This window comes from Semicossyphus pulcher, unplaced genomic scaffold (genome assembly GCF_022749685.1).
Source record: "Semicossyphus pulcher isolate SPU_LCO1_2020_fin unplaced genomic scaffold, fSemPul1.0.p SCAF_1, whole genome shotgun sequence".
Lineage (NCBI taxonomy): Eukaryota > Metazoa > Chordata > Actinopteri > Labriformes > Labridae > Semicossyphus > Semicossyphus pulcher.
Window position 1 is genome coordinate 12,642,067 of NW_027211603.1, and position 15,373 is coordinate 12,657,439.

General features: G+C 39.5%; 4 protein-coding genes across 4 annotated transcripts; 3 read left to right on the plus strand and 1 right to left on the minus strand.

Annotated features, from left to right (window-relative positions):
* Window positions 1-371: 371 nt before the first annotated feature.
* Window positions 372-5,157, plus strand: blzf1 (basic leucine zipper nuclear factor 1). Its single transcript, XM_069664619.1, has 7 exons — window positions 372-436; window positions 771-854; window positions 1,653-2,113; window positions 2,307-2,506; window positions 2,747-2,875; window positions 3,500-3,731; window positions 3,813-5,157. The coding sequence occupies exons 2-7, from the start codon at window positions 836-838 to the stop codon at window positions 3,996-3,998; spliced, it is 1,227 nt and encodes a 408-aa protein (XP_069520720.1). The 5' UTR covers window positions 372-436; window positions 771-835; the 3' UTR covers window positions 3,999-5,157.
* A 94-nt stretch (window positions 5,158-5,251) lies between these two features.
* On the minus strand, window positions 5,252-7,072 carry trmt10c (tRNA methyltransferase 10C, mitochondrial RNase P subunit). Its single transcript, XM_069664607.1, has one exon. The coding sequence runs from the start codon at window positions 6,867-6,869 to the stop codon at window positions 5,340-5,342; it is 1,530 nt and encodes a 509-aa protein (XP_069520708.1). The 5' UTR covers window positions 6,870-7,072; the 3' UTR covers window positions 5,252-5,339.
* A 298-nt stretch (window positions 7,073-7,370) lies between these two features.
* Window positions 7,371-9,322, plus strand: txnl4b (thioredoxin-like 4B). The gene is made up of 3 exons (XM_069662283.1): window positions 7,371-7,530; window positions 7,629-7,780; window positions 8,393-9,322. Exons 1-3 carry the CDS (start codon window positions 7,399-7,401, stop codon window positions 8,556-8,558), a joined length of 450 nt encoding a protein of 149 aa, XP_069518384.1. The 5' UTR covers window positions 7,371-7,398; the 3' UTR covers window positions 8,559-9,322.
* A 1,531-nt stretch (window positions 9,323-10,853) lies between these two features.
* mrpl16 (mitochondrial ribosomal protein L16) lies at window positions 10,854-14,131 on the plus strand. Its single transcript, XM_069661945.1, has 5 exons — window positions 10,854-11,059; window positions 11,613-11,684; window positions 11,941-12,089; window positions 13,094-13,387; window positions 13,712-14,131. Exons 1-5 carry the CDS (start codon window positions 10,993-10,995, stop codon window positions 13,901-13,903), a joined length of 774 nt encoding a protein of 257 aa, XP_069518046.1. The 5' UTR covers window positions 10,854-10,992; the 3' UTR covers window positions 13,904-14,131.
* Window positions 14,132-15,373: the final 1,242 nt, after the last annotated feature.

The window sequence follows — 15,373 nt, forward strand, 5'->3', positions numbered from 1 at the left end:
ATCCCTTTTCTGATCTCCATTCAGTTTTAAAATAAGTTACTGTCATAACAACTCGGGTAGATTAACACAAAAGCTCAGTTTTGTGTTGAGGGAAAGGGGAAAGTTATGCTTTTAATATGGGCTTTGTTTCCCTGAGTAGTCTGCCAGGTGTTCTTGGATAACACTGGGTTCGCCAAAGTGGAAATGTTGTATTTATGTGAGAACTTCCTAAATTTAAGGTTAGAATCAGGCTTTGGGTTGGTGGTATGTATACCCTATTGACCAGTCAATAACCAGCGACTTGTATTTGATTCTGAGGAACTGTGTCTTGACCGGAAGTTTAGCCTAGAAGGCGGGGCAAAAAAACGCGAGCTTACACGCGTCAGACTCAGAAGCCAACTGTGTCCGGTGACAAAGTAAACAGCTTGCGGCTCCTTTCAGCAGATTATTCGACGAGGTTTGTCCCATTGTTAACTGATAAATAACATTTTTATGTATTCTGAAATATAAATGTAATCACATATATACTGTGAAGTGTCGTCCTGCAGCTAACCTGGTTGGCGTCAACATTACTGTAACTTGGGTTGTTGAACTTCTCATTGTAACTGACAATACTCATACGGCTAACGTTAGCATGTTAGCTTACCAGCTAGCTACCGTTATCGTGTAATGTTATCAGTGCCTCAGCTGTGAACCCTGGCCTTTGCCTTGCGGCTTCATCTGATCGCTGTTTCAAACATTGAATGCTGGAAATGTTTACAACAAAGTATCTTCTCTGTTAATTGTCACAGGACGAAGAGTCACATGAGTTTCAGCTAAACTACAGACCTCCAGTTCTACCAACGCCACGTCCGTCATGACGGCTGTTGTAAGAGGTAAGTTTGTTATTATTTACTGTTCAACAGTTGTTAACATTTACTACCTGTTCAGCCGGTTGAATCAACTTGACAAAAAGTATTGTATAAAACCTCCGCCTCGTCTTGAGTTTTTGAGACCACCTTTGTGTACGAAAAAGGCGTTAATAGTCTATCTATTTTGCATCGTTAGCTTGCTTAAACTGAGAATACTGTGTTTAGACTGAGCCACTATGGGTTTCGATACAACCTCAAATCATTACTCGAAAATAAATTTCGAACATTACTGCCCACTTGATTGTCAGATTTTGTGACTGTAGTTAGCCATAAAGTCTTAATGTTACATAAACCAAATAATCCAAAGTCTCAGGTGTTGTTGATGTCAGGTGTCTTGATGTTGTTTAAACATAAAGAGCTGTGCAAAAATACATTGTCTACTTGGAAATAATACAGCAACTATCTGATCAAAGAACAGACAAACAACATTACAAGTCTGACCGGTTTTTGCTATTTAAAACACCAATCAATACTCACCTCTACTTTCTGCTAGAAAGGGATAGTGGTGGCTATAGCTTGACACCCTGAAGTCTTTGTCTGTGTAGTTTCGCATTGTCAAATCAATCAAAGTTGGTTAGAAGCTCACTCAGTATCACACAGAAGGTTTAACACCACCCCATACATAACACATGAATCCCATTGCACACTCAGCGTGTTTATAGGAATGTTTACAACCGCATTTAAAGTGCTCCACTTCTGATTTGATCACTTAGGATACATTTTAGTGCAAAGTGTAAACTTGGCTTTGTTTAATTTTTGCAGCTTCTGCCAGAGTGCCTGTCCGAGGTGCTGGCGATGGCATGGAAACTGAAAAACCACCTGCCATTGTGGAGGTTAACACAGAAACACTGCCACCAAGCCCATCTCCAATTCCCCTCCTGAAGGTGGCAAGCCCAAAACATAGCCCAAAATCTAGTCATCCTGCTCCCCCTGTTGTGCCCCAGCCTCTCGGGGTGCTCCACCTGGGGAAGGTGAGTCGAGAGGCCTGCACAGAGGTGGAAGCTGTAAGGATTGTTGTCCCTCGAGCTGCTATTAGCCGGAGCACCCGCAAGGGACCTGCTGAGGGAAAAGGGGAGTCTGGTCAACAGGCAGAGGAGCAGGGTTCTCCCCCGCTGCCCTTGGTGGAGGACTGGAGAATACAACTTGAGAAGCTACAGAATTCTGAACGCAGGCTGCTGCAGGACAAGGAAGGCCTCTCCAACCAACTCCGTGTGCAGACAGAGGTAAGGCCCTATGAATAGGATGCATTTTATTTAGATTATAAATGTACTAGGCTTTAGACTGTCAGGTTTATTGCAGTTTCGTGAATGAAAACATGCAGAAAGAGATGCAGAATGGATAAAAGCACAGCAATCTGCAACATTATAAATTAACTCAAATTTTTAATCATGCATATTTATTCATTACGTGTGCCAGGTGAACCGTGAGCTGAAGAAGCTGCTGGTAGCATCAGTGGGTGATGATCTTCAATACCACTTTGAGCGTATGTCACGGGAGAAGAACCAGCTGATTCTGGAGAACGAGGCTCTGGGCCGGATTCTGGCACACACAGCAGAGCAGCTGGAGAGAAGGAGTATCCAGTGTGATGTCTGGAGGAGCAAGTTCCTGGCCAGCAGGTATGAAACAGAGAAGGATGGAAAGGGATGGGATGTCTAGTTCAGGGCACCAGCAGCTGCTGTTCATTCATTCTCAGTTTTAAATGATGCTTTATGTGGGCAAACATCTGTCATAAATCCTTCAGCTTTGTCAAATAAAGCTAAATAAATTTTTAAAATAATTCTACAAGGATCAATTAGAGATGACTTAATGTAGGTTTTCATGCTGAATAAACACATACTGGTGTGTTGTCTCTTCAGAGTCATGGCAGAGGAGCTGACGAATGCCAGAGCAGCTTTGCAGAGACAGACCAGAGAGGCACAAGGAGCGATTCAGGACCTGCTGTTAGAGAGAGAAGAGTTCTCCAGAGACATGGTGCTCACTCACAGGTAACGAAACCTCTGATTGATACTATTCAATTAAGAATGCATAGCTTTGAAGTAAGAACAATAAACCAATGCTTTCATGTTCATGTGTAATGTAAAATATCACGCTTAGGTTCCTTATAGGTTGTTGGAAAAGTAAACATTTACTTTTTCAGTAATTTGCATTCTATAAACACATTTTTCTACAGTATATGCGTATAAGTGTATATAGTATAAGTGTTTTTGTTTTTCCATGTAAACTAAATATAATTTCATTAAAAGATATTTAAATACATGATAAAACATCCATGTTTAGAAATGTACCATTTATAGCTAACGAATATGAAGGGTCTGCAATTTAAAGGGACAGTGAAAGAAAATTCCATTTAGGCCATGTCAACGATAATAAAAATGTATATGTATGGTAACAAATACGGTTCAAGGTTCACTGCTGAGACACTGATACTAAAGCTTGTGTTAAACAATGACAACCATTCTGCTGATGCAAGCACAACTTCATTGCCCCATTTCAAAATAAGTACAACTGAAGGGCCAAAGGTAAAAGCCTTTGTGCAGTCTACAGTATTTTGCTAGCGTAGATTATGGTGAGAGTCTGTGAGCTGATTTTGCTTACTTTTCTATCATCAGATCTCTGGAGCAGCTGCTGGTGTCTCTGCAGTGGGGCAGACAGCAGACGTACTACCCCAGTGCACAGCCGCTCGGCACAGGAGAGCTGGCTGCAGCCAACCACAAGCTAGCAGACTCCATCAACTCCCACCTGCTGGGCAACACCAGCAGCACCAGCAGCAGCGTGGTGAAGAGCAGCAGTGCAACAGCTGAGCAGATCTGTAGCACGCCTGCTGAGAAGATGGCAGAGAAGGTACAAACCTGATCTGATTACTTTGTAATATTTGCCTTGAAATCCACAGGCTCATAAATGTGTTATCTGTTTGTTTCATAGGTGCTGAAGATTTTAGATCCAATTTCCTGTTCAGAAAACAAGACCGATCCTCCACTGAGTGACTCCCCTGCCTCAAACTTCCTCAGCAATAAGAAGAGCATCGGCAGGTTTCATCCGTACACCCGCTATGAGAACATTACCTTCAACTGCTGTGAACGCTGCTCCGGAGACATCCTGGTGCTGTAGCGGATATGACTCAACTGAAGCATCAGAGATCATTTCAAGTGACTGAAGGCTGAACAGGAGCGCACCCTGGAGGACATTGCTGCTTTGTGTTTAGCAACTTCTTCAGTAAACATCAAAAGTTAACTGCTCAAGCAGACATTTTCCGTCAGTTTTGAGCCTTTTGTTACTCGTTTCAGTTCAAAGTAGCCCTGACTGTTGCATTTCTACAATTTCAGAGACATTTATTTCAAGCTGTACTTATTTTTCTCTCTTGAATTTGAAAAAAAAAGTCAACAAAACAGGTTTTTGTTAAGGAACCAAGATGTGAAAGTGATGAAAGCAGAATGCATTTCAGAGCCACGTTAACCAAGTTTTAACGGTGCTCAGTGCTATTTATTGTTTGGATGCGAGGTCAAGATGAGTTAGTGTTGCTAAACTGACACTGTGAAGGTGTCTGCTAATCAAACTTGAACATTAGCATAGGATTTTCTAAGTTTATTTAATGTGTAAGCAACAGAGCAAACAGACTGTATAGTGTAAGCGTGAGCCTAAGGCTCGACAGTAGACAAAAAACAGATGATGAGCTGATTGCACATGTGCACTGTCACTGTACAACAAAAGTGAGGATGCTTCTCATACTGACGGACACTCCACTATTTCTCGGTACAATGGTGCTGTCGTATTTATAAACATTGTATTAATATATTTGGTATATTGCATGCTGCAAAGAAATTATATACATTCAACATTTTGAAAGTTTGTTGATATAATATTATTATTGTAAAGCAGCATTGATCAAAGACAGCTCTGTTTAATGTCCACAAACCTACAAACAAGTCGTTATTTGATAACGGTTCTAATTTTCCTTTTTTTTGTAACATTTTCCTCAAACATTAAGTTTTATTATTATGCGTCATTTGTTGTCATTGAATCATGTTATATTCATCTGGGTGTTTTTTTTTTGGTCATTCATAATTTTAAAAAAAGACTTGTTGTTTGTGTCTTTACCTCAGACAAACCCACTATGAAATGACTAGTAATATATTACACATGCCTGTTTGCAATTCTCTAAAAATGAAACTTTATATTTTGGTTTTGTTCCATCTTTATGGAAAACATTGCTGTGATTGTGACAGTATATTTAAAAGTGAGAGAACAATGTAAAATAAATGATATGACCAAAGTAGTACCTTCCTTTTTGAACTGTCTCCTATTTTTTCCTCCTCATAACTTTGCATTAGTACTCAACTAAAAAAAAGCCGCAACATGACCACTAATTACAACATTTTATTCACCACTTCCTCAGACAGTGCTTTTAAACAGACATTTCCTTCTTAACACAAGATACAATGACTATAGACTTTACTCCTTATCCCACCACATTTTGCCCTTGCCTGCACCTTTTCTTCCCTCCATGCTGCTCTTAAATGATGTGCGTACTTTGATTGCAGCTGGTTTGTTTAACCCAGACTCTGTGTGGGACTGGTGAAAACTCTGGCCCTCATTTTTAAATGACCTTTCTCCAGATCTGAACGTTCTGTCAACATCCATCCTTTGTCCCTGATTTGTGACTCTCCTGACTACATTATTGGTAATCTCTGTCCGTGTCTTTTGTTGGTAGAATCCATCATGCTTCCTCTTTGGCACAAACTTCAACGCCTCCTCCCAATTCCCTGTGTCCTTGATGGTGAGCATAATGCGGATCATCTGGTCCAAAGTCAGATTTTTGGCTCCGGTCTCCCAGTGGAGGAACTCATCCAGTGGTAACCGGGCTGTGGCCAGCTTCAGACGCTTGGCATTGGCTAACGACAAGCCTGACTGGATTGAGCGGTCCACAAGAGCCCCGATGATGTACACCTTAGAGTGGTCAAACTTGCGGAGAACATTGCGGGAGTCCGCTGTGAGGTATACGAGCTGATCAGAGGGGAACATATCGACATGCTTGCTGTCTGTGCTGGTGATCAGAAGGTGGTCCCAGGTCTCTGCACCGTATCGTTTCAGCAGCTCCTTCTGGTAGGCCCCATCTGCCTGCAGGTTACAGTAGTGGAGGTGGAAAGGTTCAATGGCACGCCGGTTCCACCCTTCCACCTCCATTAGCTGGGACACTGTGTTCTCCACCTCCCGCCTGTTCATGTTGGAGTCATAGCTCATGTCAAACACCAGCGGCTGACCAAACACCATGGCCTGAGCGCTCTTCCAGGCCAGAAAATTGTCCAGGGAGCGATCCCAGAATTGGATGATGAAGGTCCTTTTAAGTTCCTGTGCTCTCTGAGCATCCTCTCCCTGTGCTTCACTGTGCTGTACTCTTCTCTGCTCCATCAGGGCTTCCCTTTCCGCTGCCCTCTTCTGCTGCTTCTTCTTATGAGCCTTTTTGAAACTCTCCTTGATAGCCAGGTGCTTCAGGTACTTCTTCCTGGAGGACTTTGTGATGCACTCTGCCAGTATCTGAACCTGTTCATCAGTCATCTCTTGAGGTACAAGCTTCCCAGCTTCGCGCCACATCGCGACCATTTCCCGAGTTGCTTCTATTAAAGACTTGCCCTCCAAATCACCTCCTGGTTCTATGACATTTTCATCATCATCAACTTCACTTGCGTCCTCTTCCTCATTGACTCTCAATTCTGATGAAGCTTGGGATCTCATTACAGACTTCCATTTTTCCAGATCTATTTGGTCCATCTCCTCTGATTTACTGTTCTCTGTCTGAGGCAGGGCATCTTTCCACACCGGACTGCCAGTATTTAAGTGACGACCAAAGAGGTGTAGTTTCGGATGACAGGCCGTACTGACCGGGAGAAGACTTATGGCTTTCCTCTTTGCAACACAGGATGCTACAAGATGACTGCATTTCCACAGTTCATAAAAACCATTGGTAGCGAAGAGACGCGACATCGCGATGAACTGTAGCTGCAATTTAACGTTACTTAAAAACTAGGTAAAATAGAAAGTCAACGAGGGTCTCTCGCCTCTTGAAGTATTTGAACGGAACAGAAAATGTATTAACCTTGTTTCTCTTGGTTCGACGCTGCCATTTTCCCAGTAACGTCTACATCTCGGTTAAGGTCTCAGTATTTTAAGTTGCGTTCACTACTCGCGTCGTCCATGCTTGTCAAAAAGTGGGGGAAGGTCACGTTGTTACACTTTGTCACATTGTAATGTGTCGTACTGAAACGTCACTATGCAGCCTGGGCTGTCTTGAATGTTTATGTAGCTTGACATAAAAAACTGCTTTAACTGATAAATGTTCCATTCGTTTTTTTATTTCACATAATGCGTCGTTATCAACTATAATAATTATTTTTTACACGAACGTTAACATAATGTAGTTTCCAGACGGGTATTTTCCTCGTGCCGGGCAGTAGTTGTGACGTAATTTCCTTCTGCTATCAAAACAAGAGAAGCTACTTTGCTAGCCTCGAAAATGAGTTTGTTTCTGCCAAAATTGACTTGTAAAAAAGACATAGATGAAGTTATAAAAGGCGTAGCAGAAAAAGTCTTAGTTTTAAGGTTTGGGAGGGACGAAGACTCGGTTTGTCTCCAACTGGATGAGATTGTAAGCAGCACCATTTAAGCTAATAAGTAACCTGCTGATCAATGCTCGTGTCACGACTATTTATGCTTTTGTTAATTTGTCATCTCTGTCCATTCTAGCTGTCAAAAACTGCCCATGACCTGAGTAACATGGCGTCTATTTACATCGTTGATGTGGATAAAGCTCCCATCTACACAAGATACTTTGACATCAGTTACATCCCCTCCACTGTTTTCTTTTTCAACGGTCAGCACATGAAGGTGGATTATGGGTGAGTTACCTATGATTACTGAGTTGTTGTTGTTTTTTTAATTTACCCTCGTTACAGTATATGTATGACCTTCCATGTTAATGCGTTTTAAAATGTGGCTGAAACATTCTATTCCTTATAGATAATTTGCTGTTTTATTTTGTCAACATATTAATCGTTACCATACAATTATTCAATATATCATGCTAGATTTAAATTGTGGGGGCAATGTAAAATGTCAATACATTTAGAGCAAATGTTGACAGCTTTGAGTTGCTTGCTTGTTCAATCCACAGTCAGTACCCCAGAGCTATGTAGTTTAAGAAAAGCAGCAAATGTTTACATTTCAGATGTTGGCTTTACTGTATTTGCTTAACAGTTACCTAAATAATCAATTGATCATTAAAATAGTTGTTAAATTTGCTTGAATAATAATTTAATCAATCATCTGTTTCAACTCCGCTTCAAAGTTTCGCTATTTACAAACCATGAATGTGTCATTTAACATTAAATTTGCATAGCAACACATTACACACACAACCTATAAATTAACCCAGATGCACACAATGTCAGATTGTCAGTTAGATTGACCTTATTTGGTTGATAATTGTTTTACTTTTACCCCCTCTCCAGCTCTCCAGATCATACGAAGTTTGTTGGCAGCTTCAAGACCAAGCAGGATTTCATAGATCTGATTGAGGTCATTTATCGAGGAGCCATGCGTGGGAAGATGATTGTCCAGAGTCCCATAGATCCTCAAAATATTCCCAAATATGATCTCCTCTACCATGGGATTTAGAGTCAACACCTGCACTGTGCAGTCTTGTGGTCATAAGGATTTCTTGCTGAGTGGCATCAACAACTACTGGTTTAAAAAATGACAAAATATATAGCTCTGACTTCTATCCATCGTGCAAACATGCAAGTTTTGATATTAAAGCTTAAATATCTCAGATGTGGAGACTTTAAAAATATGTTGGTTTTCCTATGGAATGCAAACCACCAACAGTTTTTGATTCCAAAGTTTGGATCACACTTGTTTGCCACTATTCCACTATTTAACACACAAATGTGAAGAAACTGTGACAGAGAACATGAAGACTGCAAGCTTGTGAATCTGGATGTAAACAATGCAGATTTGTGCATGAATGAAAACCTGTTTACAAGAAAAGGTGTGTTTAAACAAGAATACTGTTTACCTAAACAACAGGGGAAAACTGTTATCATGTGAGGGTTTCAAAGGTTGAAAAGAGTCAAAGTTATTCAAATACAAAGAGACAATTTTATTGGCCTTGTTAAAGTTCCCATAGTTAAAGTTATTAGCACTAGGACATTTGTATTAATTTTTTTATTTAGCCTTTCATAACTCTGTAACTCTGATGTTTGGAAGAGGAGGTGTGTTCTCTGATGAAGGTGGTTTATTTTGATTTTATTTCTTTCTTTTAAATGCAGTGACATTGTGATGTTTCCCATGGAAAAGAGCTGCATGTCCTCAGAGAGATACAGCTTGTTTATCCAGTGTAAATGCTCCGACTTTTAAAAAAATAAAGTTTTATTAATAAAGTGCTTGGTACTTCTCTTGTAGCCTGAATGAAAGTGTATTTTATATGTAGTTAATTAACACAAACACTTTCTAAATGTAAAGAGTAGCAGGCGGGATTGTGTTCACATGCTTCATCATTCAAGCATGATTGCAGGACTGTTGTATTAGACTGCGTCAGTATTAGCTAAGTTGCAACTTGGTGAAATTTCTGAACAAATTAGTAAGCAATCAATAAAATGTAGCAGCGGATTAACTTAAAGGGAAATAAGAATAAGAAAGAAGAATTTCCACATTTCCTGTTGACTCCACACTGTCTCTTCCTCCCTCTGATGGAGGTCTGGATGCTTCATCTTGTGAATGAGCACCACAAGAGCCAACATCAGCCGCGGATGATTTGTCAGTGTTTCCATTTCTCTCTTTAATCCAGAGTGCATACAGAGAGTTGGACTTGTAATCAACCTGTATTCAAATACAGGGCAGTAAGTCAGAAGTGATATGATGTGATAAGTTTAATAGTTTTGTTTGGTTCCACTCCTGTGTTTAAATCCAAATGTGATATAATGTTGAAATTATTTTCTCACCTCTGGCTGTTTCTCCTCTGCCCCAGTTTCTTGTGTGTTCCGCATAATGTCTAGATTGAGACAGTGTTGTAAGACAAATATAAATCTCTCTATATGGATAGAGTCAACACATATTTGTAAAATTACTTTAAAACTATTCACTAATAGTTGATAATAATTCCTACCTTTGCATTTAATAGCAGCTCCGACCGTGACACAGAGCAGTACAACAGTGGGTACACCCAGAACAGCCCACTGCCACGACACCCTGCTTCCAGGAGTTTCCTCTAGAAACCCTGAAACAAAAGATACGTTTCTGATGAACAGCATAATTGCAGGCATGAGTTAACACTTGTTCTAACTTTAAAATGATCTCTACCTGCAGCCTGTCTCACTTTGCTGCTCCCATCTCCAGAGCGATGGAGGCTGTGTTGTACCATGTAGAGTTATTGATCACCTGAGCTGTACATTAGTCCTTTTTGTGAGCAGATCTTTGTATGTTTTGTTTTGCTGAGCAGTCAACACAAGAGGCCCACTGGCACATGTTATGGGGTGAAACGATAGTCATGTCCGCAAAGCAAATCTGTGTGCTTTTAGGGCCTTTTTATGACAGGAAACATCTTATCAGGAAGGTCTTCAAGTCAAATTTTTTATTTAATTCATTTTAATGCATTTTTATTGTCAAATTAAATTTAGCAATGTGTGTTTGGAAGAGAAGAAAAACATCACGATTAAAGAAGCCACGCTTGTTTATGCAAACTAAACCGATTGTTTGCATTGACAACAATGTCATTCATAACAATCAATAATATAAACCCCCAATTTTCTCCTATACATTAGTGAATTTTTGGCCCAACATTTGAACTGGCACTACAATTATTTTCTGAGCTTTCTGTGCCAGGTAGATTTTTTTTTTTTAACAGAGTTTATACTTTTATTGTGAAAAGCAGACGTATAGGAAGTGTCTCTTCTTCTGGCGGAAGTCAGGGAAGCGACGCAGCAATGGCAGCGACCTTGTGCACAGCATGGCGTTGATAACAGTTTAAGTAGTTAAACGCAAAAACTGCTCGTAGATGGACCACAAGGAGTGATAGGTTTTTATTTATAGGTTTAGTGTCAACGTGAACATCATGTTCTCCTTCATCAAGGCGGCTGTCGGCGGATTAGCCGGTGTCTGTAGGGCCCACCGTCACCAAGGTAACAAGTTGGCTAACGTTATCATTAGTGACATCTGTGTGCTGTATATATATGTGTATGACTTTTTCTTATCTCATACTTCCTAGGCAAAGGCCCCTATACAAAAACCAAGATAAATCTTAGAGGTGTGCAGGGCAACAGTATCAAAACAGCAAGACAAGTGCACAGAGAGAACTGCTATGAACTTACATTTTCATTCATACATTTTCTTCTCCTCTTGAGACACAAAAACAACAGTCTTTAACAAGAAAAAGTAAAACTAAGGCTTATTTTCTCAGAACAGTCTCTGTAAGTTAAAAAGCTGAAACACAGACATGACTTTATCAGTTTTTGTTTACAATGTCACTGTCCTAATAGATCTGCTTTATTCAAACTTTGGGTTCTGTGTTGCAGAAAATAGGAAATAAATCACTAAAAGCTCTCTCCTGCGGCTTCTTAGCTTGAGGACGCGTTATTTATACCTCAACAGCAAGACATGACAGTTCTGTGTTAGGATTGAATTTTGCCAAACATCATGCCAAGATATATTACTTACTTGTTGTTTGTTCCACAGGTCTTTTGCACAGCCATTTAAAAGTTCTCACTGCTGGACTAAAGTCACTTGAAATACCTCCAGACTACAGCGGTAAATCTTCATCTTTTTTTCAATTATTTTTAATGATTTCTAAACCAACTTACATGTGGTTTATTTATATGTCATGTGATTTAAAACATAACATTGTTATATGTATGCATGTATACAGAAGAGGAAAAATACAGTGTAGAGACACATGCCTCTGTACTTGGTCCAGTCTTTGAATCTTTGTTCAAGTAGACATGTTTGCCGGATGTTATATGTTAAAAATTTTCATGATTCTCACTCGTGTTTTTACCTCCTGAAGATGTGGTTTTGCCAGAGAAAACAAAACTGAAGTTTGTGAACAAGGTGCCTAACTTCAAAAAGGCCAAGAAAGAGATGAAAAATCTACGGGATATCCAAGGACCAGCAAGGGCAGCAAATACCTTCACAACAGGACAGTATGCTATTGTTGTGAGTGCATTTATTTTCTCTTAACATTGCTGTTTAGTGATATATGACAGCTGCTTAAAGCATTGAAGACTTTGTAGATAATATGATCTGCATCTCCTGCGGTATTTTTTAAATCTTTAAATAGAAATATTTTGAAGCTACGTGCTACTAAACTTGTAATAAAGACAGAGACTGTCTAATATTCCAGGCTGCTATAGCGTTATGCATTCTATGATTTTTTCACATCTAAGTTATTGTGTAACCTCCTGGTCACAAGCAGCATCTTCAACAATCAAGCATCTTATGATGATATATAATAAAGCCATAAAGATTTTAGACAGGAAGCCGATAAGATCACCTCACTGTGATGTTCCAAAAAAACTCGCATCTAAAACTCGTCCATAAATGCTTACATCATCAGGCTCCTCAGGTGCTCAGTGACCTCGTGGTGCCACTGAGACTATCAGGTTCTATAACACGTGGAGCATCTAATGGAGATTGTTAGGTGCCCTTTCGTAAGTTATCACTTGGACGAAGCGCTTTTTGTGTTCAGGGCATCAATATGTGTAATGCCTTACCTGCAGAGCTCAAACTGGACCCGGACTTGGAACATTTTAAACTCAAACTGAAACAGTTTTTGAAGAGGGCTCAGTCTTGTAATCATGTATGATTTTGTGCTCCCGGTTTTACAGTTTTATTGTAGGAGTGTATTTTGTATCCTGTATTGTTATGTCTGTCTTATTGCTGTTGAGTCTGTTCTGTATTGTCTCGTGTATTTGTTGTTGATTTCATGCATTTTAAAGGCCCATCTAGAGATGTCCATTGCAAATAAGCCAAGGCTATAAATGCTGTAGTGTGTGGCATTGGTTTACTTGCTTTATACTTGTCCCTATACAAATAAAAATTAAATAAACAAATAATGCCAGTGTCAGTTGTTACAGGATACAATTACAAAGTTATTTGATATAATTTCCAGTACAAAAGTAACCCTGCTCTTTCGTTGTCTTTCTCTGTCTGATCCTCAGGCCTTGGGAGGAGGCTACCTTCATTGGGGTCACATTGAAATGATCCGTCTTACCATCAATCGCAAGATGGATGCAAAGAGAACATTTGCCCGCTGGCGTGTCAATGGCCCATATAAGCCCATCACACGTAAAGGTCTGGGTCAGCGCATGGGTGGGGGCAAGGGAGCCATCGACCACTATGTGACACCTGTCCGCTACGGACGTTTAATCGTGGAGTTGGGAGGAAAGGTGGAGCTGGGGGAGATTGAGCATATCTTGACTGAAATAGCAAAGAAGCTACCCTTCCCTGCCAAGGTGAGATAAAATATACAGTTTAAGGTTTGCCTGTTGCTGTTTTAATAAATGTAAGATATTCTGAAAGGGTTTATAATCCCGGTGGTGAGGTCTAAAAGTATTGACTATCATGCATGCACAAAAGTAGACCACAACCATGTAAAAGTGGTAAATGTACTGGATGTTTCAAGTGGATTTTTGCCTTTGTTTACAGACTACTGTTTTAACCAATTTTAACCATTTATTTTGTTATTGATTTGTAGGTACTGCACTTCTTTAATTTCCCCCCCTGGGTATCTACAATATGTTACATTATGTAATTTATTTCCTATTTATTTATTTCAGGTTATGAGCAAAGAGAGCCTAGAGGTGCTGCACAAGAAACAAGCTGATATGGAGAAGAACAACCAGAACCCGTGGACCTTCAAGCAGATAGCACAAGGCAACATGCTTGGTATAAGGAAAGTGCTCAGCCCCTTTGACCTGCGCAATCATGGACGCTTCACAGGCAAATTTAATCTCCCAGGGAGGGTGTGACAGGCCTGAAGGAGAGACATCAATACATTGTCATACAGGCCACACCACTGAAGAAGCAACCAATATTTTGAAAGCTCAGACTCTAGTCATATATGGGAATCTTCTTCTTCTTCTTTTTTTTTTTTTTTTTTTACAACAAACGTAGTAAAATTGTCATTTTGTTAAAGGATTCTTTCCCCCTTTTGTGCTTAAAAAAACCAATAAACTAGATTATGTATTTAAGTTGCACATGTTGGTATTGTGACTTTTGCAGTTTTTGCTTAATTAGGAGGTTATACACAAAATATACTACTAACACATCTCTGTACCATAAGTTGGATTTTGTATAATTAGAATGATGTTTTTATGATTTAATTTTATGTCTCCTGGGTAACATTTAACAAAAACAACCATGAAATATGTTATTTTGACCATACAATTTTGATAATTAACATTTCAATTATATCCGTTCCTTTATTTTTTTTTTAAAGGAATAATTTTGAACATTTTGGAAAATACACTCAATGAATTTCTTGCTAAAGTCAGATGGAAAAAATAGATGTCTTGTTTTTGTCTGTCTGGAAAGACTGGAAACAGGCGGAAAAAACATGAATCATTAATTCATATAACAGGGCTAAAAGGTGGAGCCTGACAATGTCAATCAGACGATTGTAAACCATGAAATATAAGAACAGATACTGAAACATTGCTTTCTCTGCAGCATGTTTATCATAACCCCGGACTTCCACTGGTTGCATGTCTGTTGTGTTAGACTTGATTTAAATGTGTTTGAAGTGAGCCTCCAAGGCAGTGCTTCTTAACAGGATGTAGTATGCCTTAGCATACTCTTTTGATTTGATTACTGACATAAAAAGATGGTTACTTTTATCTATGGGGTGGGGGTGGGGGGGTGAGGTTCTGTATGGTTGACAGCAAGGAGTCATGTAATGATACAGCACTGCCACCTAGTGAAAACCATAGAAATTACTTACCTTTAGTAACTGCTTGAAACCGTTTCTTTTCTTGCAGAGGTCTGCAAATAAAGACTTAAAAAACCTTTTTTTTAAAAACAGACTTAAAAAAACCAAAACAAATGCTGTTAAAGTGTATTTAAACAACTTAGTTAGATTAGATTACTGGAGTCATATTAACACATCCGGACACCTGCACAGAAAAGTGCTAGTATATTTTAATGTACATGCACAGTGTATAAATAAGTCTATGATTGATGCCATATTATAATCCATGTCTTCTCTTTACAGCAAGTGGGTCTGGCCAAAGAGTTTGAGGCGGCACATTACACAGATGACCTTTGAGCTCCTGCAGGAGCCCAATCAATCAAAAGGCTGCATGAAAGAAAAGACAACCGAAGTTAGGACACATATTTCATGAATTTCTGAGCCTGTGTGTGGCTAAAGTATTTTACGAGTATGTTTTGTGATGCGCTTTAAGTGAGAAATGAAAATAAGGATTAAGATTAATTTATCATAT

Bases quoted from the DNA above. Each gene is read 5' to 3' on its own strand.
- blzf1 (XM_069664619.1), top strand. The intron at 2,507-2,746 runs GTATGAAACAGA...TTGTCTCTTCAG, and splicing joins AGCAAGTTCCTGGCCAGCAG to AGTCATGGCAGAGGAGCTGA. The intron at 2,876-3,499 runs GTAACGAAACCT...TTCTATCATCAG, and splicing joins GACATGGTGCTCACTCACAG to ATCTCTGGAGCAGCTGCTGG.
- trmt10c (XM_069664607.1), bottom strand. From the start codon at position 6,869: ATGTCGCGTCTCTTCGCTACCAATGGTTTTTATGAACTGTGGAAATGC.
- txnl4b (XM_069662283.1), top strand. From the start codon at position 7,399: ATGAGTTTGTTTCTGCCAAAATTGACTTGTAAAAAAGACATAGATGAA. The intron at 7,531-7,628 runs GTAAGCAGCACC...TGTCCATTCTAG, and splicing joins GTCTCCAACTGGATGAGATT to CTGTCAAAAACTGCCCATGA. The intron at 7,781-8,392 runs GTGAGTTACCTA...CCCCCTCTCCAG, and splicing joins CACATGAAGGTGGATTATGG to CTCTCCAGATCATACGAAGT.
- mrpl16 (XM_069661945.1), top strand. From the start codon at position 10,993: ATGTTCTCCTTCATCAAGGCGGCTGTCGGCGGATTAGCCGGTGTCTGT. The intron at 11,060-11,612 runs GTAACAAGTTGG...TTTGTTCCACAG, and splicing joins TAGGGCCCACCGTCACCAAG to GTCTTTTGCACAGCCATTTA. The intron at 12,090-13,093 runs GTGAGTGCATTT...TCTGATCCTCAG, and splicing joins CAGGACAGTATGCTATTGTT to GCCTTGGGAGGAGGCTACCT.